Here is a 22901-nt window from a genome sequence, read left to right as displayed (position 1 = left end):
CTTCATACTACAATGTCAAAGTAGCATTTTAATCTAGTTTGGTTAACACAATGCGTCTGGGTGTCACCTGACCAGCTGGTGGTGTCTGATTGGTTAATACAGCTTCCTTATCAGTTTGCCCTTGTGACGATTCTTCAATACCCTCCATTGGAGCTCCGATAATGGTTCTGTTATCCTGTTGCATAAGAACTGCTGGGTTTCCAGAAGAAGTAGGTATTTCTACCGGCATGTTGACATTGACTGGGGGTTGGATTGTGGTGGTTTGGGTTTCTGGGGCTATTTCACCATCAGTTTGTTTGATGGTGGTGAGCTGGATACGTCTTGGTTGGACTGCTGAAAAAATAAATCATAATCAAAAATAAGGTATTTGAATGATTGAACAAGGCCTTATGAAGTCATGACATGACACAGCTGACTTGATGCCCTGTATAGCCCCCGATTCAGTTGGCTGTTGGTTCAGAATAAAGAAATAAACGCACAACAGTTTTGCTAAGTTGACATAATCAGTTTTATCTTCCAGTCTGCGCTAATCCTCCAATCAGATGCTCAAAAATGAGTGTGATATAAAAAGCTATAACCTACTCCCAGTTTTTTAAATTGCACTCTGCGTATTGTGAGTTTCAATGCACCACGCTCTGCATACGGTCAATGCAAAAATTACATTCTAAATTGTGCGTGTGCAAAACCCAAAACAAAAACAAAACCTAACCTCATTGACTCAATGAGGCTGAAAGATAAAATTCGTTATCACACTTGTGCTTGTGGAATACAGACAAATATAGCGCATCTGCCTTCCCTATCCAACTCGGCCTTTGTTCTCTGTAATCCATGAGCGTGATTGTGTTAACTTATAATACTCATAAATAGCTTGATGTATAATACCCCATATCACCTTGTTATATACCAAAAGAGTATTCTGGTGCATTTGAGGCAGGCAAACTGCTTCAAGCAAGCAATGTCCTGAACATAAAAATCAGCCAAATCTAAGGACAGTTTATTGGCTGGGCTGATATCAGCCCAATTTTCCCGACTGTGTTTTAACAGGGTTGAGATTTCACTTCATAGTCAAGTTCGGTTCGGAAGCAGTAGTGCCAAGCCGAACGGATGTCATTGTGGGTCTAACATGTGGATGGATCTCTTCGTTTAAAATCTCTCCACGTGTAGAAAAGTAACCTGCAAGTGTGGCTGGGAAAACATTTGTCACCCACAACATGGTCTCATAAGAGCAAAATGGAGGGATGAACAGATGGACGCAGTAAGCAAGGACAGTACCCCTTTCAGCCTATGGGACCGAGGAGTAAACATGATATTGAGCTTAGTTTATTATAAATGCCAGTTTGGTTACTTTATTTATTTGTTTTTTATTTTTATTATTTTTATGCAAGTCGCCAGACACTCAAGGCCTGAAAACCACTCCAAGGTGTGGGCTACAAATCAACAACTTTTCAAGGGGCCGTTGCTACCTACTCCTAGGGCTGAAACAGGGTTACCCCCTTTAGAGTCCATACAGATGTAGGCTTGGGTATCATCCTAACTGGTAGAGCAGAAAGCACCACCTCCCCAACTTTACGAAGCAAGCATGCTTAAGCGTCTTGCTTAAGGACGTAAATGTCACGACCGGGATTTGAACCCACACTCTGCTGATCAGAAACACTAAGCTTGAATCCGGTGATCTTAACCCCTAGGCTAAGACACGGTTATTGTTGAACATGACTCACCATTTAGTGATTGTCTGCTAGGCTGGGGCTGGGTAGTTAGGCAGGACGTTGATGGTGACAGGGAATTGTTGCTGGTAGTAGGGGAGCTCTGACTTGAAGATACTCTTTGAGGAATCTCACCAACAGTGGGGCTGGACAGTAGGGTGGTACAAATCCGTCTTGCACCAGTACTAAAAATCAATCAAGCCATCAAAATTCAAATCAGCAAAAAAAAAAACAGGTAAAACATTTTTAATTGATCCAGCTACAACTTGTTTTCCTCGAGAATAAAAAAGAAAGATTTGAAACTTTGCGGTAGAATAATATAAACTAAGAGAGGGCTGCGGTAACACCATGTGGATATCTCTTTCTGAGTAGTGTTGGTTCTTAAAAGAACCTGTGGTTAACGACTCAACGCTTCGGTCAGTATGCTCTGATCAAGTTAATTTTCCTGAAGACGATCAGAGCATACTGATTGAAACGTTGAGTCGTTAACCACCGGTTCTTTTCAGAACCAACACTACTTAAAAAGAGATCCACTTGGTGTTGTTGCAACCTCTCTTAGTAGCAAACATAACTTCATGACAACCTGTCTTGCTTATTTTCACCCTTTTTCCTTTCTTTCTGCCCAGCTTACGACAAGCAAACTAATGTGCTTTCGAAAAGCAGTAAAAAGTGAACGTACCAGTGGGTTTAAAGAAACACGATGCCTTGGATCGGTCAAGCTGGTCTATGAAAAGCGTTTGTAACCATTTGTTATAAAATGCATGGTTAGAGAGATATTTTAAAAGTAGAATATAATGATCCACACAAGTATCACTCGAAATATCACTTGTGTGGTATTCCTTATACCTCGTCGACTAACACGGTCGGCCATGGCCAACCGTGTTAGTTTGCAAAGTAAATGGAAAACCATGCAATTTCGAAGCAATTTTGTTTGGATCATTGTATTCTACTTTTTAAACATCTTTCTAACCATATGCATTTTATAACAAACGGTTACAAACGCTTTTCAAAGACCAACTCAACCGATCCAAGGCTCGGTGTTCCTTTAATTACTCAGACATGTAACTTTCTAATTCCAAAAAAGAAAAGCAAATGGCCGATCACACATAACTTTTGTACAGTGTTTTTCAGTTTCCTATGGCACTGTTCTGAAAAGAAAAAGAGGAAATCAGCTGATCAGCTGAAAAGTTGCATGCCTGATAACTACGATTTAAAACTGTGTGTGCACATTCACAAAGAACAAGTGAATTTACCTGTTGGTTTTGGCTGGAGGATTGTTGGTAGGGCCAGTAGGTGACACTCTCCTTGGCTCAATCTTTCTAATAATCATAGCCTCTCCCTGATTTGCTTTCACATCATGAATATTCAAAGGAGGTGGCTGAGCCTGATTGGATGAAACTGAAGTTGACCCTGCAGCTTGAGAATTGACCTTTGGTGCCTCTGTTGCTATTGGTTTTACCGGTGCTTTTTCAAAAGGAATACCAATTTCTCCTTCCTCGAAAGTGACCAATGAACAGAAGCCGTCTGTGGAGGACACAACTAAAACTCGTCCGTCTGGTGACCTAAATCAATGGAATAAAATTTTAGAAATTATTAATATATATTTGATTTGCAGTAACACCCTGTGTGTCTCTACCTGCCAGGTAGATTTTGTTCTTTAAAGAACTGTCTTGCTTTATATTCTAATACAGCGGAGTAGATTTTCGGAATCCATGAAACTTCCCAGAAAAGAATTGTCCTGCTACGGTACCTGGGCGGACGGTAGAAAATCAGCCGGGACTACTATCATTAACTGATCAAAGTACAAGTAATTTACTTCAACCCAGCAGATTATTAACATTTACAGTCCTCCAGAGAAATGGTTTCAGCGGAAGCCGCCTTCTTTACCAGTTGAGAAAATAGCTTTAAAAGAAACTTGCATTTTGTTTTATGCATTGTCTCAGAATATAAACACTCGGCAAAATCCGTCTTTTCCATTTCACTCGCCTTCACCTCAAAAAATGGAATAGTCCAGACTTTATCTTACAATTAGATTCTGAGAAAATAGAATTAGCTGCTGCAAACAATTTACTAACCAAAACGACCAACCAATGGTATCAATGCAAAAAATTGATACCTGTTTATGTTTGTTGTGTTGTCATTTAGCCGTTGAGAAAGACTCTGCTAGGGTTGAAATGTCAGGCCATTAACATTTTTAGCATTTATACCATAGGTCCTTTGTTGGTAGGCAGTTTGCAATCAGCTAATTCTATTTTTGAGAATAAATGATTGTCAGTATTGACAAGTGTATTCTCACCATGTGACATCACTGAGTTGGTGATAGTGGATATTTGAAATCATTCCAAAAGGAATACTTTGTTGAGAGTCATAGAGGATAAGACTGTCTTCAGTCAACACTGCAAAGACAATTCTGTATGGAAGACTGTTGGAAAAGTAAACATAATAGCGTTATTGCCCAAGAACAAAAATGCACTTAATAAAAAATGAAGCCTTGTATAGTGGAGCAACAGTAGGCCTATGGTTTGATTTTGCAGCAACACCATTTAAAGTTTGTCGAGTGGATTCTTATTTGTGGTATGTCCTGGCCGAGCAGTCAAGCGCATTTGACTCAAGCTCTGGTGTTTCTGATCAGCAGACTATGGGTTTAAGCCCCGGTCGCAACACTTGCATCCTTCAGCAAGACACTTAACCATTATTGCTTCATCCTTAGGATGGGATGTTAAAACGTAGGACCAAAAAGGTTAAAGAGGAGGGTTATTTAAAGCCCGGGTGTTTCTGGTATTGTGCAGGAATATTTGCCACCTCAGCTTGTATTCCTTTCAAGGTGTTGTATTTTATGGTTGCTTTGTCTCATAAAATCATTCTGTACAATCTCCAACAGATTTTATAATTCAGCAGGCCAGCAGCCTATTTCACGAAAATATACGCCAATGCGTAAGTCAGGCATGAGAATGGGTGATGACAAAAGGACAGAAAAAAAATTCAGTTTATTGCAAATGTTGCAGCGCGAAGTCCCTTAGGGCCGGGGTCTACAAGGGTATTTTAGAAGTTCTGTTGTGGTCTTTGATGCATTTTTGACACCTATTGTTCCAGGTAGAAGTGAGCTACTTTCGTACGATTTTTCCTTTTTTTTAACAAAAAATAGTAGGTTTACAGGAAAATACGAAGTGTAAAGCTCAAACAATTTAATTGCGAGGTCGCCTGCGATTTTGTTACGATTCCAGAAAAAAGAAACAGAATAAAAAAAAATAAAAAACATTAAATGATAATGAAGCAGGATTTCTTGGAACAATTTCTGTTAAGGTTTGCAAGTAATGATAACATTTATATTCCAGGCTTAATGATGCTTTTCTGAAACTCAAAGTTCTGCAAAAGTTGCGATGACTGTATATCAAATGCTATTTTTGAAACGTCCTCTAACTGATCTTACTTGAATAAGGAGATGGGTTCATTATTACTGGGTTCCGTATCAACAGATGGTGACATTTCTTTAGGGTTGTCCGATTTCTCCGCCGTTACATCGTTTGTGACTGTGGATGTGTCCATTGACTCTGTAAAACAAGAATTAAATAAAATGCTATCAGTCTTAGCCTCTTTTAAAGCCGTCACTAAGCCAACTTTTCTCACTTACTATGAGCAAGTTCGAGTGTGCACCATGGTTTACTAAGGGAATGTGTGGTGAAGAGGTTTTCAACTAGTGGTTTATTCCCAACGAGGCCTGGTTTTTGATAATTTTACCGAGACGAAGTCGAGGTAAATTATCAAGAACCAGGCCTCGGCGGGTTTAAACCACTAGTTGAAAACCGAAAATTATAATTGTTCAATGATTTCTTTCAACACAACAACTCTCCAGCTATGAAATGGTAAAGCCCTCCGCCGCACTCGGGTAAACAACTCCTTATAAGGGAATGCTGTGGGCGTCGCGCGTATCGCGTGATGTGGCACAACTGTCCCGGCTGTTGCTCTCTACAATAGGAATGAAGAAACTGTCTTATAAGCACAGGTGCGAGCTCGCGTGTCACGCCCATGTTTCAACACTTTTTACCGGTCATAAACAAAGATTTATACACACCCACATGACGTGCTCTCCACCAATAGGAATAGCAAAACTGTCCGAGGTATTTATGAATTAAGGTTTACAAGTTTTAACTCAAACCCAGGCTGGTCAACCATTGGTTAACTTGTTTAGGGTAACAAGCTAAATCAGCTATTCTGGTGATCATTCATTAAGTCACACACACATTGGTCTCACTCTCTGGAAAAGCGACCTGCAAAGAATTCTTCTTCTTTTTTAAGTGAAAGGAAAGTCTAAAAACATCACAGATTCTGAAAGAAAAATTCCTGAATCAAAAATTTTCTCCAGGCATTATTTCTTTTGGATTCTAGTATTTATTGGAGCAAACTTAGTCAAGTTGGTATGGTTCACACTGGAATGATGACAAACTTAAAATGGGATCGGGGAAAAAAGACTTGTGTCGTAATAAACACAATACAAAAAACACCATGTAAGAGCATTCACACGCATCTTCAGGGCTAGAATTTAGGAGAAAAATCCACAAGAATGCAGGGCTTGTAGCACACAACTTTTATGGACTAGAAATGTCTGTACAAGACCAGAATAGAAAAGGTAGAACAACTTCCTGAGTCGTGACAACATTAATTAAAATGCACTAAGACATCTGTAAGAGAAGTATTATCTCATCTGACTTTGTTGCTATTCAAAGTATACTTCATTACTCCAACAGAATTGAAAGGTTTTTTTCTGACTCAAAGTCAACATTTGAACAACATTTGTTTCTCTTCAAGATATCACACTGTGAGGTATTGTTTCTCTTCAAGATATCACACTGTGAGGTATTGTTTCTCTTCAAGATATCATACTGTGAGGTATTGTTATTCAAGATATCACACTGTGAGGTATTGTTATTCAAGATATCATACTGTGAGGTATTGTTATTCAAGATATCATACTGTGAGGTATTGTTATTCAAGATATCACACTGTGAGGTATTGTTATTCAAGATATCACACTGTGAGGTATTGTTATTCAAGATATCATACTGTGAGGTATTGTTATTCAAGATATCATACTGTGAGGTATTGTTATTCAAGATATCATACTGTGAGGTATTGTTATTCAAGATATCATACTGTGAGGTATTGTTATTCAAGATATCATACTGTGAGGTATTGTTATTCAAGATATCATACTGTGAGGTATTGTTATTCAAGATATCATACTGTGAGGTATTGTTATTCAAGATATCATACTGTGAGCAGGCCTCAAATTTCCCGATTTTTAGGGCAAGGCCACTTTGGCCTTGAATTTGTCAAATTTTGAAAGGGCACCAAGGCCATGAGGTAGGGCACCAAGGCCAACTTAAAATTTGAAAAAGGGTATCAAGGCCATAAAAAATAAAGATCGTTAAACGATTTCTGTTAAGGTCCATGAAGGCTATTTTAATTAACCATTTCATTACTTTTGCTTTCCTTTAACAAAAAACATCAAGTTTTTTTAAATGTGTTTAATTTTATTGATTAATGGGAAGTAAAAGTACGCATGAATTTTTTGTTGCGATGGCCAGACGTAAACAATGAACTGTCACTTAACTGTGTGCAGCGGAGATTTTGTTGCGACGGCGGGACGTAAATAATGAGCTGTCACTTGACTGTGTGTAGAGCGGAGATTTATTCAACGGACATACATGTACCATGTACATGTACCTTTCATGTACATGTACCTTTCATGTACATGTACATGATGCGTGATTTACGTAACATGGCCCACGTGCACAAACATGTACGAGTACCAGTGAACAAGCACAATACCAGTGGAATAGGCGAACGCCCAACTTCGAATGAAACCGAAATTGTGATTAGCTGGTACCCATCATGGACAACCATGCGTGGGTACGCGTGTTGCAAAATGAGTACCAGTGCGATTGTTCTCAAATGGTCGTTGCAAGTACATCCGGCCCGTGTATAAACTTCGAGTACACAATGTGTATGGATGCACGTCTGTCGTTCGTTCTGCATCGTGCACACACATGCACTGCATGCTGCCGTCCGTTTCAATGGACTTCACAACCGACCGCGCTCTGTGTGCGTGTATTAATATAGGATGTACATGTAAGTGTTTGATTTTATGTGCACACAGACGGACGGTATCAAAACGTAAATTTTGATCTCAAAAAGGGCACGGCGGCCATCGGAGAAAAAGGGCACGGCCTTTTTGGCCGCGAAAACGTCCAATTTTCTCGGGGCACCACGGCCAGTTAGAAGGGCACCGGCGGCCATGGCCGTCGTGGCCGCCGGGAAATTTGAGGCCTGTGTGAGGTATTGTTATTCAAGATATCACACTGTGAGGTATTGTTATTCAATTGTTAGACAATATTACTGGACAATTTGCTGGACAATATTGCTGGACTTGTCTGGTCATAAGTTTACTTGCCCGACACTAAATCCACCGGCCTCAGCCCTTCGGTCCAGTAAAATTCAGGCCCTGATCTTGAGAAATGCAACTAACTCACCATCATGGACTGAATCATCTTTGGGTTCCTTAAGCTCCTCCTCTGGTTTACGCAGTTCAAATAAAATAGGACAGCATCGTACAGCAATAGTGGCTTTGGTAGCACCAGGCAGATACATCACTGGTCTACAATTAAATCAATGCATTCCATTTTGAATTCAGAATTCACTTTTATTGTGAAGATCTAATATGGGCTAAATTACTGCGAACAATATGTATTGGCCCCTTTGATTGATCGCTCAAGGCTACAATAGAAAACCTTAACAAAATAAAAGAACAAATTCATGGAGGAAAGATGGCTAGTAAAATTTGGTTTGACCTATGACAGATTGTACAACGATGGACAGCAAATTCATACAAGTTGGGAGTTTCAAAGTGTACATAACAAGGGAAAATGTTGCAGAATGTCTCACAATTACCAAGTGTCGTGGCCGAGCGGTTAAGAGCACCGAATTCAAACTCTGGTGTTTCTGATCAGCAGAGTGTGGGTTTGAATCCCAAGCCGTGACACTTGTGTCCTTAAGCAAGACACTTAACCATTGCTTCGTCCTTCGGATGGGACATAAAGCTGTTGGTCCTATGTGTTGTGTAATGCATGTAAAAGAACCTAGTGCACTTATCGAAAAGAGAAGGGGTTCGAGCGGATAAGAGCACCGAACTCGAGCTCTGGTGCTTCTGTTCAGCAGAGTGTGAGTTTGAATCCCGGTCACGACACTTGTGTCCTTGAGCAAGATACTTAACTATAATTGCTTCTCTCCACCCAGGGGTAAATGGGTACCTGTGAGGGCAGAGATGGTTCTTGTGATTGATTTAGCTGAGTAGCGCATATTAATGTGGCACAGGCTGCATACTCCCCACCAGGGAGCTTAGATAATTTAAGGAGTGATTTAAGGCCCAGTGACCAGGGGTAATAATATGAAGCGCTTTGGGACATATAAAAATGGGTTATTATTATTATTGTTATTATTATTATTATTATTACTATTATAAGGTGCTACATTGGGTCTCAGAATTCATAACTTTCAATAATCTTTCTCCAGAAGACGATCAGAGCATACTGATCGAAACGTCGAGTTGAAACCAACGGTTCTTTTCAGAACCACCCCAACTCATTAGAGATAGTCGTTACATGGTGTTACAGCAAACCTTTCTATATTGTATTTCCACCATGCAAAGTTTCATATCCTACTTTTCAATAATCTCTCTTTCTGTATAAATATATATACTAAGCGCCTTGAGTACCTTGTTGGTAGATGCGTGAGCTTTATAAGACTTTGATATTATTATTATTATTGACATTAGTGTCCAGTGCCAAGAAATCATGCCAAGAAAAAGACAACAAATATACAATTCCAAGCGGTAAAGTATTACCTTGGTACTGAAGACCGTGTAAAGATGTATGTGGTGTTACATGATGTGGAGGAATCTCCCACCTCTAAGGAACCAGAAGGGACTATAAGAAGCTGACCATCGGGACTAAACGTCAAACGACGGAAGAAAGATTTCATACTGTCATCATGGAACAAGCGACACTGCTTTGTTGTACTCTACAAATAAGATCAAAACAAAATAGATAAAATTTACAAACAGACCAGCTTTAATAGAAAAAGTACAGTATTGTCAACAATCAAATAAAAGGGAATAAAAGGGTAGCGACGAGTTCTTACACGGCCGTTTAAAGGCGGCAGGGTCAAATTGCCATGTGATAAAGGCGAGGGCCTTAAGCGCACGGCAACGACCCTCCAAGGTTTTAAACGGACATTTAAGAATGAGTCACTACTCTTTTATTTCAATTCATAAATGCCCTTTTGTTAAAAAACGTTAAAAAAATACAATTACATACACTTTGACAGTAGAAAAATCAAGGTTTGAATTTCTTTTCTTCAAAACTGCCTTGTGAAGAGTCTGTTTCGCGTGGGTTGTGTGTACGCACGCGCGCTTAGAAATAGATTATGCATGCGCGCTTAGAAGTAGATTACGCGCTGTGAATAGCGTTCCGCGTGATAATCTTCAGCGCCTGACACACGAAAGCCAGCTGGTTATGAACACTAGTCATTATCAACCGTTTAAACACCCCCACGTGACGCGCTCTCCACACATAGGAGTAGAGAAACTGTCTGGGGTATTTATGAACTTCTTTTTAAAGCTTACTGATTATAAAGTTCACACGACCCCCTTTTCTCAATAGAGTTACTTCTGCTGAAAAACTCTCAAAGTTCTGAAAATAGCATTTTAAAAAAATCACAATTTATCACTGCAGAATTTAAAGCCATTGGACACTTTCGGAACAAGAAAAAAAAAGAAGTTCACAGATTTATAAATAACTTACAGGGTTTATTCCATGAAATGCTTTACTTTTTGAGAAAACATTAAAACAGATATCAATTCTTGATATCGAGAATTACAGATTTATTTAAAACATATGTCTGACACAAGGGTGGAAACAAGGGTGGGTTTTCCCGTTATTTTCTCCCAACTCCGATGACCGATTGAGCCTAAATTTTCACAGGTTTGTTATTTTATATATAAATTGTGATACACGAAGTGTGGGCCTTTGGACAATACTGTTTACCGAAAGTGTCCAATGGCTTTAATTCCTTGAAAATCTTAACCAGTTTTTCCGTTAATTCCCTTAAATGTGAGCATCAAATTTGATTTTCAGAGATTGGTTGTATGGTTTGTTTATCAAAGGTAGGAGGATAGAAATATTTTTTCGTTTCTAAAAACCAACGATGAAGTCTAATTTCCATTTAACTGGAAACATAATGCAAACATCATTTGCTGAGAATGAAAACATACCTCTCCATTGTTGCTGGTTGATGACATAGTCATCTTGACTATATTAAACGCACAGCGATTATTATTTAGGTTGTATAAACGCAGTGACCTGTAGAACCAATGACACAAAAAAACATAAATAGTTAGAACATTGCGATTGGACATAGGATTGTGCATAGTTTTCCAAAATAGTTAAACAGAACTTTGGACTTGTGGTTAAGCGTTCAAACATTTAAATGAATTTCAATCTGAACTGTCTGTGAACTTCGGATAACTGTTAAAAACTTCATTCAGTAGTTCAGCAGAACGCAGACTGCACTGCTATCCTGATGTTGGACAAACAAAGCAGTCACTTCATTCCAAACAATAATTTACACTATAAGTCTTTACATACTACAATAAAGGCAAGACACATTGTACGTAGCACGAGAAGGCTCTTTCTGAACAATGCGATAGAATAAGCATACGCACTCTGCAGGTGAAATATAACAATGCAATACGCGATAGCATCAAAATAGCAGTAACAAATGCCTTCATCTAAGACTACACTCGTCTGCACATGCTCTGGAAATCATTGCTGGTAAGATTAGTTTGAAATAAGAAAATGGTATCAGGCCACCAGGTTTTCTGGAGAAACGCAACTTGTTTTCTACTGTCCCTGCTGGCTAGTAATAACAGGGATGCCAGTGACTCTTTCCCTCAGAGCCTGAAACAATTCGCTGCCAAGGAAAGGGGGTCACCCCCCCCCCACCCACCCCTCAAACCAAAAGATAAAAAAAATATATATATATTTTTTTTTTTCGGCCAGATGAAACATGGAGCGCCGGAAAAATTCGGGGAAAATTTGAAAAAGCCTGAATTCCGGCAATAGCCGGAAAACTGGCATCCCTGTAATAAGTTTCAACCACTGAGCGAGTCTACTCTTTGAGTCTGCACACATCAGGCCATGAATTGTACGCAGGCCATGGAAGTGCCCTTTGCATAATGAAAATGGCCTTGCCCTCTCAAAGATGAAACTCCAGTCCACGCTAGTTGACGCTACTAGGGCCGAACTCGGCTCGAGACGTTGTTACAACGGATATGTCCAATGTTAGAAATTCGTCTGTGCCATCCAGGTTGATCCTAGGCAGCTTGAACAGCTTGATCATGTTGTAGGCCATTGGTTGTATTAGCTGTGATATATGTAGGTGCAGCGGAGGCTTCTACCCTGTCGAAGGGTTCAGATGGCTGGTTTTGTGGATTTACGAAGGTAGCGAGAGGCACCTCAGGCCTGACACATTGCTGTTAGTAATGTGATGAATGTTGTACACAGCCAAAGAATGTGAGCGCAATACTTGTACATCCTACTACCAGGGACCAAATAAAGTACAATATTTTCAAAAAAGCAAGCCATGTCTAGCAACAGGCATAACCTGGGATAAACACTTGTGTCCCAATACTGAATACTGAATAGAGGAAATTACAAAATGTCAATGATTTTGTATGGTATTTTTCAATTTTGAATGGTAAAACTGAGATTTAAAAAAAAGATTAAATCAGCTGATCCAAGGAAAAGTTGCATGCCTGTTTTACCTTGAGTTGTATAATCTAACTTACCTATCACAGCTCAATGTAGCGCAGTACTTGCCCAATGGATCCCATGCCACTCCCTGTACAAAACTACGATGATCTTTCAAAATTACAAGCTTTTCACCTAAAACAATAGAGCAATCAATAAGAGACTTTTAGACAATTGATGGCAGCAGAAATACCAAGTAAATTCGCATTGCTTACATTATACTGAAAATGAGTTCATTTAAAGCATTTTAAAATTAATACTATTTGTTGTCAGGATCCAATTTAAGGAATGTTTCAGGGCTCCAATAACATTACAGCCCAGTAAGAATCAGGGTTTGAATTCAACACTGGACCGCAAGCCTGAGGTCTGTGAGCATTGGGCCAGTAAACTCACAATAGGACAAGCATAGTGGTCTTGTCTTGTTATTTCAATTTGATAACATACCTCATTATGAAATATATTTGTGATAAAAAGTTGACTGACCATGACAACTATCTTTCAATTGTCTTTCACCATTATCAAATTACACATAAGCTGTAAGTAAACATTACACAAATGAAATTGCTATTGTTTAAATGCTTGTTCAACTAATTTAGATTCTGGTTTTGTAAAATAAATTCAGTCCAGTAAAACATTTGATCTGCAAGCCCTGCAAGCTTGTGCATTTTCCATTCAAATTTGAGCCCTGCCAGGATATTAATTGGCTTTCAAGTAAGACACTGCCTGGATTCCTGTATACGGACCTTTCTCATAAGCATTGAGAGAAGGATTAGGGGGGGTCAAAAATATATACCAATCGGGATAGTTTGAGTGTAAACCCTGCATTGAAATGAAAACAAAGCGAGGAAGTGAAGTTGTTGTTACCTTTAGTTACGTCCCAGATGATTGCGCTGTTATCCACTGATCCAGAGAGTAGACGAGTCCCATCAGGTGACCAGGATAGATCATATACATCCTCTAAATGACCTCTGTAACAAACAATCACAGAATAGTTCATTAAATAAGGGTCCAACAACAAAAGGCTTCTGGGGATCCCAAGACAAGTCCACTGACCAAGTTTGGAATTGATACGCCTAGTCCTTCTGGAGTTATAGACTGTGCAAGTCTCGCGCGCACCGGAGCGAGAAAACACGACAACTGAAGAACTTAATTTGTTATGAATCAAATCTTTGCTTTATTTTTTTCTTAATGCCGAATCTGAACAACAAAAATACCCATTAGAGCTTGTTTAAATTAGTTTTAGCTTTTTAAACTAATACACAATTATCGGTTAAAGTCTATGTATAGACAAAAGTAAAACTCTGGGACAAGGATGTTTGTTTGATCTTAAATGTTTTGAAACCATTAATGGAGATCAATGTTTGAAACCCCTTTTGTAAATCTACGCCCGAATGTGAAACTACTGAAATTTAGCTGGTTTATACGCGGACGCACGATGGTCGCAAGGGCGTTAGATAAACGCGTGACGCATTTTAAAGAGGAAGCCGACGCCTAAGCGACCAATGAAAAGGCTTTCCACCCCACGCGGCCAAAACAAGCGTCTGCATAAGTTTCGTGATCGGAGATGGGCACAAATGCTTAATTTTTTACAAGTAACTTGACCTGAGGTCAAGTTTAAATATCGGTTTTTCTTTGTTATTATGTTGACTTTATTTTTACTTTTATATATGTTGTTAATTAGTATTACATTTTTAACAACATATGTCATTTTTATGGTCATAAACTATATTAAACTAGAGTAATGGACGAAACAAAATCTCCCCAACGTAAAACTCCATAAGGTTGGGACCACAATGGTCCCGGAAGTTCAAATCTGCGCGAGACTTGCAGTCTATTACTCGGACAACTTTCTTTTCTTTTTTTAGCCACAAAGACCTTTACATTTTTACCTTAGTGGTAAGCTTGGGCGATATCTCGATGTTATCGAAAATCGCGATACCATTTCTTTAATGATTACCATATCGTCTAGATTTTTTGTTAATCAAATGATTGGCATATTCGTGGTTTTGATGAAGTATCATGATGTATTCCCTCATTGAGACGTCTTGCAACCAGAAAGGGCTGTTTCAAAAAATATATAGTCCCAGAACCAACTGCAGGATTCCCCAATTGATCCCAAAATGACAGGGTTTCTTTGAAAAAACAACATCAAAGTCTTTAGCGCCCAGGCGGTCTCACACAAACACTACAGAAGTAATACAATTGTATTATTTTCCCCTGTGTGTGGAGCAAGGCGGTCTCACACAGACACTACAGAAGCAATACAATTGTAGAATTTTCCCCCTGTGAGTGGAGCCGGCCCGCCGTGTGCCGCAAAATGAAAACCACATTGGGATCATAACACAAACCACAACCCATCAGAAGTCATCACATGTGCATTATGGATGCTTATTGGTTAATTAGAATGAAATGGGCGGGATCTACCAAAATATGCACACATGTTAGAACAGTCATGCGCAGTAGACACTTCAAAAGACTCTTGATGTCAGTATGTGTGTGTAACTGAAAGGCCAAGGTTTGCACAATAGATAGACAGTACCAGTGCTGGGCGAATAGTGAAATTTGGGTATTCGGTTACCGCTGGCCAACCATCTGAAATTAACCGGATATTCGAATAGGTTTTTCCGCCGCTAGAGGGCGCTATTAAAAATTTAAAAACTGGGAAAAAAATTGCCGCTAGAAGGGGCGCTGTTAGTTTGTGAATGAGATCTTATGGGCGGGTTGATATTAGACAGTGTTACTCGGTTCATTCATAAAAATAACCGGATCTAATTTAAAGATGGCGATTTGCTTTTTCTTTTGATCTGAATTGACTCTACGTGAAGGAAAACTTTCGTAATCTTTGTACAATTACGTCAGAAATGTCATTATTTCAACTCTTCACGGAGGTGAGCATAGTTAAATACTTAATTTATGCTGTTTTATGCTGTCTTAATAGAAGTTTCATAAGGATTCAGACAAAACATTCCTATCAGTTGTCGCCCAACGTCCGCGGATATTCAGATATTAAAGAATATCCGGTTACTTGGTTGTAATTACAGAACTATCCGGTTTTGAATAGGTATTCGCGCCCATTGCGGGTATCCAGTTAAGAAAAAAAATATTTGAATAATTCGCCCAGGCCTAGACAGTAGGCCTGGGCGAATTATTCGAATATCCGGTTAATGGCGAATAGGTTTTCCTATCCGTAACCGCGAATGCCTTTTTTTTCTTAACCGGATATCCGCATAGGGCGCAAATACCTCTGTACAAACCGGATAATTCTGTAATAACAACCGAGTAACCGGATATTCTTTAACTATCCGAATATCCGCAAACGTCGGGCGACAACAGATATAAATGTTTCGTCTGAATCCTTATGAAACTTCTGTTAAGACAGCATAAAACAGTATAAATTAAGTATTTAACTATGCTCACCTCCGTGAAGAGTTAAAACAATGACATTTCTGACGTAATTTGTCCAAAGATTACACAAGTTTTCCTTCACGTAGAGTCAATAACGATCAAAAGAAAAAGCAAATCGCCATCTTTAAATTAGATCTGGTCATTTTTATGAATGAACCGAGTGACACTGTCTAAAACTGATATCAATCCGCCCATAAGATCTCATTCACAAACGAACAGCGCCCTCTATTGGCAAACAAAAATATTTTTTTTATATTTTTTTTTAAATAGCGCCCTCTCGTGGCGAAAAAATTATTCGAGTATCCGGTTAATTTCGGATAGTTGGCCAGCGGTATCCGAATAACAAAATTTCACTATTCGCCCAGCACTACTAGACAGTACATCCGACATTGTGGAATTAAAGCAATATCGCCCAAGCTTATTAGGGGGTCCAAAAACAATAGGCTTCTAGGGGATTCCAAGACAAGTCCACAAACCAAGTTTGGAATTGATACGCCTAGTCCTTCTGGAGTTATTGCTCGGACAACACTTCTTTTGTTTTAGCCATTACAACGTCCGTCGATGTATTGAAAATACTCAAAAACTCGATATTTGTTTTGACATCGAAATCGCCAATGTCACTTTTTTAATCATATCAAAATATCGAAAAATTTTGATGTTTTCGATATATCAAATTTTTTTGATGTTTTGAAATTTTCGATGTTCCTAAATGATATCGAAAATACCAAAAGAGTGTCGGATTATTAAAAAAGAAATCTGTGTTTGAGTATTAGAAAAGCCGTCACCATTATTGAGTTTCATCATTTTGAGTTGCCCTGTTAAATAAAATACTTTTTACAACCAAGTATGTCTGTCTCCCTGTTCTTTGTGTTTCGCCATCAGCCGCCCACCGCAGAAGTTCACGACAGCGGCGAGCGCACAGTAAAAACCTCAAAAGAAACCGACGTTGCTGCCTCAGCCTATCGGCTGTTTAAGATGCAACTTCCAATCGCACATGTGATCAAAATCAATGCGTCTTCATCACAGCATTTTTGACTTGGCAAAAATAGCCCACAAAAACTTCCCCAAAACAAAACAAAGAACAAAGTGTTATGTTATACTGAAAAATAATCTTTCTATCGATCCAAGGTATCGTAATTGGCGTCATTTTGGTCAAATAAAGCCTACACGTTGTGTTGTTTTCGTAAACAATCTAACATTTCCGCGGAACTATAATTTTATGCTTCGCAGACCATGCTGTCGGCGGCTATTGTGTGCGTACCAGCGAAGACATGCTGTTGTACGGTTTAAGCGTGCACACCAGCGTTGGTGGTTATTGCAATTCGGGGGGAAAACCCATTTGCCCAAGCATGCGCAGACACGATCAGTCTCGTTCAATGTTTCTAGCCTTTATAGTAGTACCACTGCTGCGGGCATTGTATAAATTGTGATCGCGGAGTGGTACATGTGTAGGTCTGTGTTTTGTGGGACTTTCTAGTAATTTTTTTCGATGATTATCTCAACTATTCTCAACTGTAAAAGTGTAAACATAGTAGGCATCTTACAATACAAACGGGCCATCGACGGCAGTTGGATAAAAAAGGGCTTGTGAATTGTCGTTATTTTCGAGAGCATCACGTCTCAGTGCCCGTCAGTGCCGTTGTTTATTTCGAGGCATGATACGGTCTATTAAAATTAAACAACTAATTTTTGAAATAAATATGTGTAATTCTCTCTCTTACTACATAATTTCAATGAATTTTCGAATAATTTGTTTATAATTTTGGCTCTTAAATGTTTTTTTCCCTAACTACTTTAGTGTTGACAAAGTTTGAAGCGCCACGCTCCTAGCACACTTCATTCTCCACATAGAACACAGGCCTGTTTACCTAATGTAGTTCTGACCGCACGAAATTAGATTTATTTCAACACAATCTCAACTCAAAGCTGCCCGCCAGCGCCCATCTGACAACTTGATTGACACTTCTATGTCAATGCATCGGCAACTGACGCCATTGTCGGCGGGTCACGCACCTCACAAAGGCTGTGTCATTTTGAGACGGCCAATCACGAATCGAGAATTGTGGTGAGCGTTCACAATTAGCCAAGCCAGCGGCAGCGGCGATCATACTTTGTTGTAAAAGCAGAAATAATGGGGGCGGGACTACGCAATTTGATATTGAACTAAAACAAAGTTTGGGGGATCAGACAGAAACAGGTTTAAATGTAACCCTATTAAACTGTTAGTCTTCGGTATATATATTTCTACCTCCATGAGTATACCAAGTGCTTTTTTTAGGCTTCATATTGCGCGCGGGAAATACTTGATATATTGAGTATAATCGATATTAAATTTTTGATTAATCGGTTATGGAAAAAAAACCGACATCGACGGACGTTAAGCCATATGACCTTTACACTTAACCTAGGGGATGCAAAACCAATAGATTCAGTAAATAGATTGTTCTCACCTCAACATCTTGAATGCATTCCAGCCTTCTTTGCTTTCTTCATCCTCCTTCCCAAATGCTGATCCTCCTCCCTGAGTATCGGTCAACCTCCATAAGATCACTAAACAGTCTACAGCAACAAAAAACATGACATTATCAACATGGTTGTAGCTAGACCAATTTAAGTGGTGGGCAATACATCCAAAATATTCGGAGTCCACCAAGGACCAGATCAACAAAATTATTCATGTTTAATTATGGGGCCATTATTGCTAAAGTGGGGCCAGGTTTCCAAACTGTTTGTGTATGGGTCCATGCAATAAGTTAGATGGCCTATTGACTGTGTTCTTTATTTGTGACATTTGATACTCCTTATCATAAGCTGTGTCTCAGACCAATACACAGTGGACAATATTTTGAAATCTGTGCTGGGAAAACTCAGGCCTGCCCAGCACCGCCCACCATGGCTACAACACTGATTATCAACACTGCATGGTCTACCCAGGAGCCAATAGGTACCTGGGTGAGCAGAGATGGTTCTTATAATTGATTTAGCTTGATATCTTGCATATTTAGCAGCAGTCACAGATTGCATACTACCCATGGTGCTGAGATGGTTTGAGGTACAGTATAAATAGCCCAAGGACCCCAGTAACAACAGTTTTTTCCTTCCTCCTATCAGAGTGATTGGGTGACAACAAGGCTCCCTGCTTGTTCTCACCCATACACTCTCGCTTTGCTGATAGATGTACGTGTATATTGTAGAATCAAGAATTACTCAAACAGCTTTATTCCACTTACTGCATCTTTTTGGAACTCCTTGCCTGGTGTATGTTTGCCTCTACCCTACAATCTTGACTGTTTTAAGTGGAATATCAATTCCTACCTTCACCTTTTGTGACTCATTTTCATATTACCAAATAATAAACCACACTTTCTTCTTAAGCCCTTTATTCTTGTAGTCTCTTACCAACAGTGGATGTTAGCCTTGTTTTGGCAAACTTGTTTATGCGGAATCAACATAAATCAAACAACACAGGCCTGGAATTTCATATTTGAAAGGGCAAGGCCAATTTTATTTCGCAAAGGGTATTTTCATTGAAATATCTAAAAGTCAATGGGGAACTTTTAAAGGGACACCAAGACCAAGGCCTCCGTGGCCTGCGTGTAATTCCAGGTCTGACAAGTTGAAGACCTAAACATACCATCGCCTCCAGATGATAGAATCTGTCCATCCGGTGAGAAACGTACGACATTGACGGACTTTGTGTGACGTGACATATTAGAAGCAAACTCTGCTGTAGCTTTGCCATCATTATTGATTCTGATGTACCACATCTACAGTGAGAACACAATAAACATTCACAAATCAGATCCAAAACAAACAATTTTTTGAAAAAGAAAAAAAAATAGAAAAAAGGAAAAGCGCAATACATTATATTTGACCATGCAATTACATTAATTTGTACTTGTGCGCATTTTTACATCATGGAACTTTAAGTACCAGGTACAGTGCTTTTAAATCTATTTCTTTTTATGGAAACAAAACTGCAATATTTAACATTAACTTGTGAAACCTGCATGATCCATACACAACACACTAAACAATAAATCAGGCCTGTTACTTCACTCTTGTCATTAGACCGATCCATTAGGCTCCGCCCACGTCGACGTGTGAGCAAGAACATGTGAGCCTCTCCAATGCCTTTGTGCACAACTCTGCCGCGCGCGCCAACCTACGCGCCCGCATGGCGGACCTTATTTGTTGGACCTTCGTTGCATTGTGATTGGTCAATACGCAATAAGGCAGATCTTAATGGATCGGTCTATTGTCAGGACTAGGAAGTTTTCATTATCAGCATGATCAAAGAGCACCTCAATGAGGGTAATCTAAACTTCTGCTGTCAAAACAAGTCAAGGGGCACCAAGGTGATAACCAGGGGCATGGAGGCAGCCCTCTGAGCGGTATCATAATTGACAAATGGGAGAAAAATGTTAAGTTAACATTACAAATACATTCAATTGATATAACCACATTCAGGGCTTAAATTCAACACTGGACCACAGGCCTGTGATTTCAGCATCGGACCAGTAAACTAAAAACTTGACAACCACGGTGGTCTTGGGTTTTTTCAATTAAATAATAAGAGGCTACCTAATTAATGTCTTTGTGAAAAAAGTGTTGACTTTATGAATCTGAACCAATTGTTCAACTTCACTAGATCTTCTCTTACTTCTTAGTGCTTGTTCAACTCATTTTGTTTCTGGTCTTGTAAGACAAAGTCCCGTCAACATTTTGGGCTACAAGCCCTGCAGCCCTGACGTTATTCTGTAGTGAAAGGGTTAATTAAATAAAGAGGATACCTACCCGTAGGTTGCCATCATTACCACAGCCTGCTGTGGCTAGCCGTCGAGGTTCTTTCTTGGCTGTACTCAACGGCTGGAAATCAAGACTATAGATGGGTTCTCTACCATGCCAAGAAATCTCTGGAGTGTCTAGCTTCATCTCTACAGAAAATAAAGTCAATTTGTTTCATCATTTTTCGTTCAGTAACAAAGGTGAGCCATACAAACAATGGCTCCTGACAAAAAGATACTTACTTTTTGCCGTGCATAGATCGGAACGTTGGTTGTGTGTGACCGCGCAGCACCAATGGTCTTGGAACCAAGACTCTGGCTGCACAGTTGCAGGGAAACACAATGCACCACACGCAGCGCTGAGTCAATGACCCTGCTGACGTGCACACGGCCGAAGCTCCGCCCCCCTCAGATTCGAATTTTCAACCTGGGCCATTTTTTACTCTTTCGCTCGAGGATCTGGTAAGTTTTTGTCTTTTTTCTTCAAATTATTTCCTCGATGGTGTTTAGAGTGATATTGTAGGATTCATTAGACATTGAGGATCAAGTTCGTGTTCCTAGAATTTGTGTCATGATTTTCAAAAGTGGTAAAAATGGAGCAAATCTGCTGACTAGCTGTCGAAATTTTACGTTTTTAACCATTTCGCCCTGCACACATTGCGTTAGCTTCGTAACCCTCCGGCTACGCCATCGGCAGGAGGGTTACGTTATCGCAACTATTAACTAAGCCAATTATAATTTTTATTATAAAGAATATAACTTATATTAGGGGGTCTATAAGTTTCTAAAAATAACACTAAAAAACAGAATACACAGTACACACAAAACAAAATGTTCACTGAATTGTGTCTAATTTTTTCTCAAGGTTTTTAAAGTCTAAAGGATCACCTCACACACGTCATGTCTCATGACAATAAGTCAAAGTTGTACCATGCAACAACATAATAATATGATATTGATAAAAATGACATTGTTGACAGTGCAGTGGGAAAAGTTTCCGTATGGCGCCACCACTTTTTCATTCGATATAAAATAATACAGGAACTTCTTGACCTGATTGATATATCCCTCTTTAGTCTTTGTAAAAATGAGTGAAAAAGTGGTAGCGCCATACGGAAAGTTATCAGTGCAGTGGGCCACTTTTGTAGCAATACTACAATACTAGCCACACTTGTGTGGCCAAGGCTAGCTGAATCTAGGATTAAGCCACACAAGTGGGGCTACAACAACTTCACTAACTAGTCTAGCACTACCTACCATACTCCTAGAACTATTTCGGTTTCGTCCGGCTATCGTCTCCGGTTACGGGAAGACGATAGCCTAACGGGAGACGATGATAGCCGGCGGACGAAACCGAAATAGTTCTAGGAGTATACCTACCAGTACTATACTATGGAGGAATACATTAGCTAATTTATTCCATTTATTCCTCCATGCAAGTACGTAGACTGTACTTCTATTCTGTGAGCCTTATAAAATAGTTTCTAGAAGTACGTAGACTGTGCCTGTGAGCCTTATAGTTTCTAGAAGTACGTAGACTGTCATTGGCAGTGGAGTGGCCATCCAGCATGTCCAGCACTAAGTAGGGCTAGCTGAGAAGGATTCAGCTAGCCTTGGCGACACAAGTGGGGCTATAGTCCAGCACAGCATCAGCATGCACACTCACACTGCCCACCACAGCCGGCCACGACAGCACAACAGAAGTAAACGGAACACCGATCGGCGATCGGTGGACGATGGTCATTGGTCATATTAATTATGGTCGGACGATGGATCTCTAATACTAACAAACGAATATAGGCCAACTTACCTTTTTCGAAATCAAATGCGGAACTTATTAAAAACAAATAATAAATTGGGTTTGATTAGGCACGCCACAGGATTGATTAGTTCAGAGAGCAAAACAACAGTCACAGACACACACAGTGTTCGAGCGATAGATATGCAGTTTACGTTTGCCAAATTTGCCGCGAAAGTTAAAAGAAACTGCGCATGCGTGGATCCATACTCCCAAGCCTTCTGGAAATTTGTACGTATCAAGCAAGGGGATGGCTCAACAACTAATGGTCCCACGAATCTCGCGAGTACACCGCCACAACTCGACTATCTCACCGCCCCGGCGGTGGAACCATTGACTTGTC

General features: G+C 39.6%; 1 protein-coding gene across 2 annotated transcripts; it reads right to left on the bottom strand.

Moving 5' to 3' along the window:
- Positions 1-27: 27 nt before the first annotated feature.
- Positions 28-22705, bottom strand: LOC139946771 (chromatin assembly factor 1 subunit B-like). Of its 2 annotated transcripts, none has more exons than XM_071944454.1 (14): positions 22571-22705; positions 20771-20910; positions 19608-19740; positions 18424-18532; positions 13433-13536; positions 12607-12703; positions 11032-11119; positions 9604-9779; positions 8234-8358; positions 5134-5254; positions 4000-4125; positions 2957-3265; positions 1719-1888; positions 28-333 (listed from the first exon to the last, which is right to left on the bottom strand). In XM_071944454.1, the coding sequence occupies exons 2-14, from the start codon at positions 20906-20908 to the stop codon at positions 29-31; spliced, it is 2001 nt and encodes a 666-aa protein (XP_071800555.1). In that variant the 5' UTR covers positions 20909-20910; positions 22571-22705; the 3' UTR covers position 28. The 2 variants fall into 2 exon arrangements, with proteins under 2 accessions (XP_071800555.1, XP_071800556.1); XM_071944455.1 differs by having other exon boundaries at positions 28-330.
- Positions 22706-22901: the final 196 nt, after the last annotated feature.

The sequence above is a fragment of the Asterias amurensis genome, chromosome 14, assembly GCF_032118995.1.
Source record: "Asterias amurensis chromosome 14, ASM3211899v1".
Lineage (NCBI taxonomy): Eukaryota > Metazoa > Echinodermata > Asteroidea > Forcipulatida > Asteriidae > Asterias > Asterias amurensis.
The sequence above is the reverse complement of the archived record's forward strand: the minus strand, read 5'-3'. Positions and strand labels throughout refer to the sequence as shown.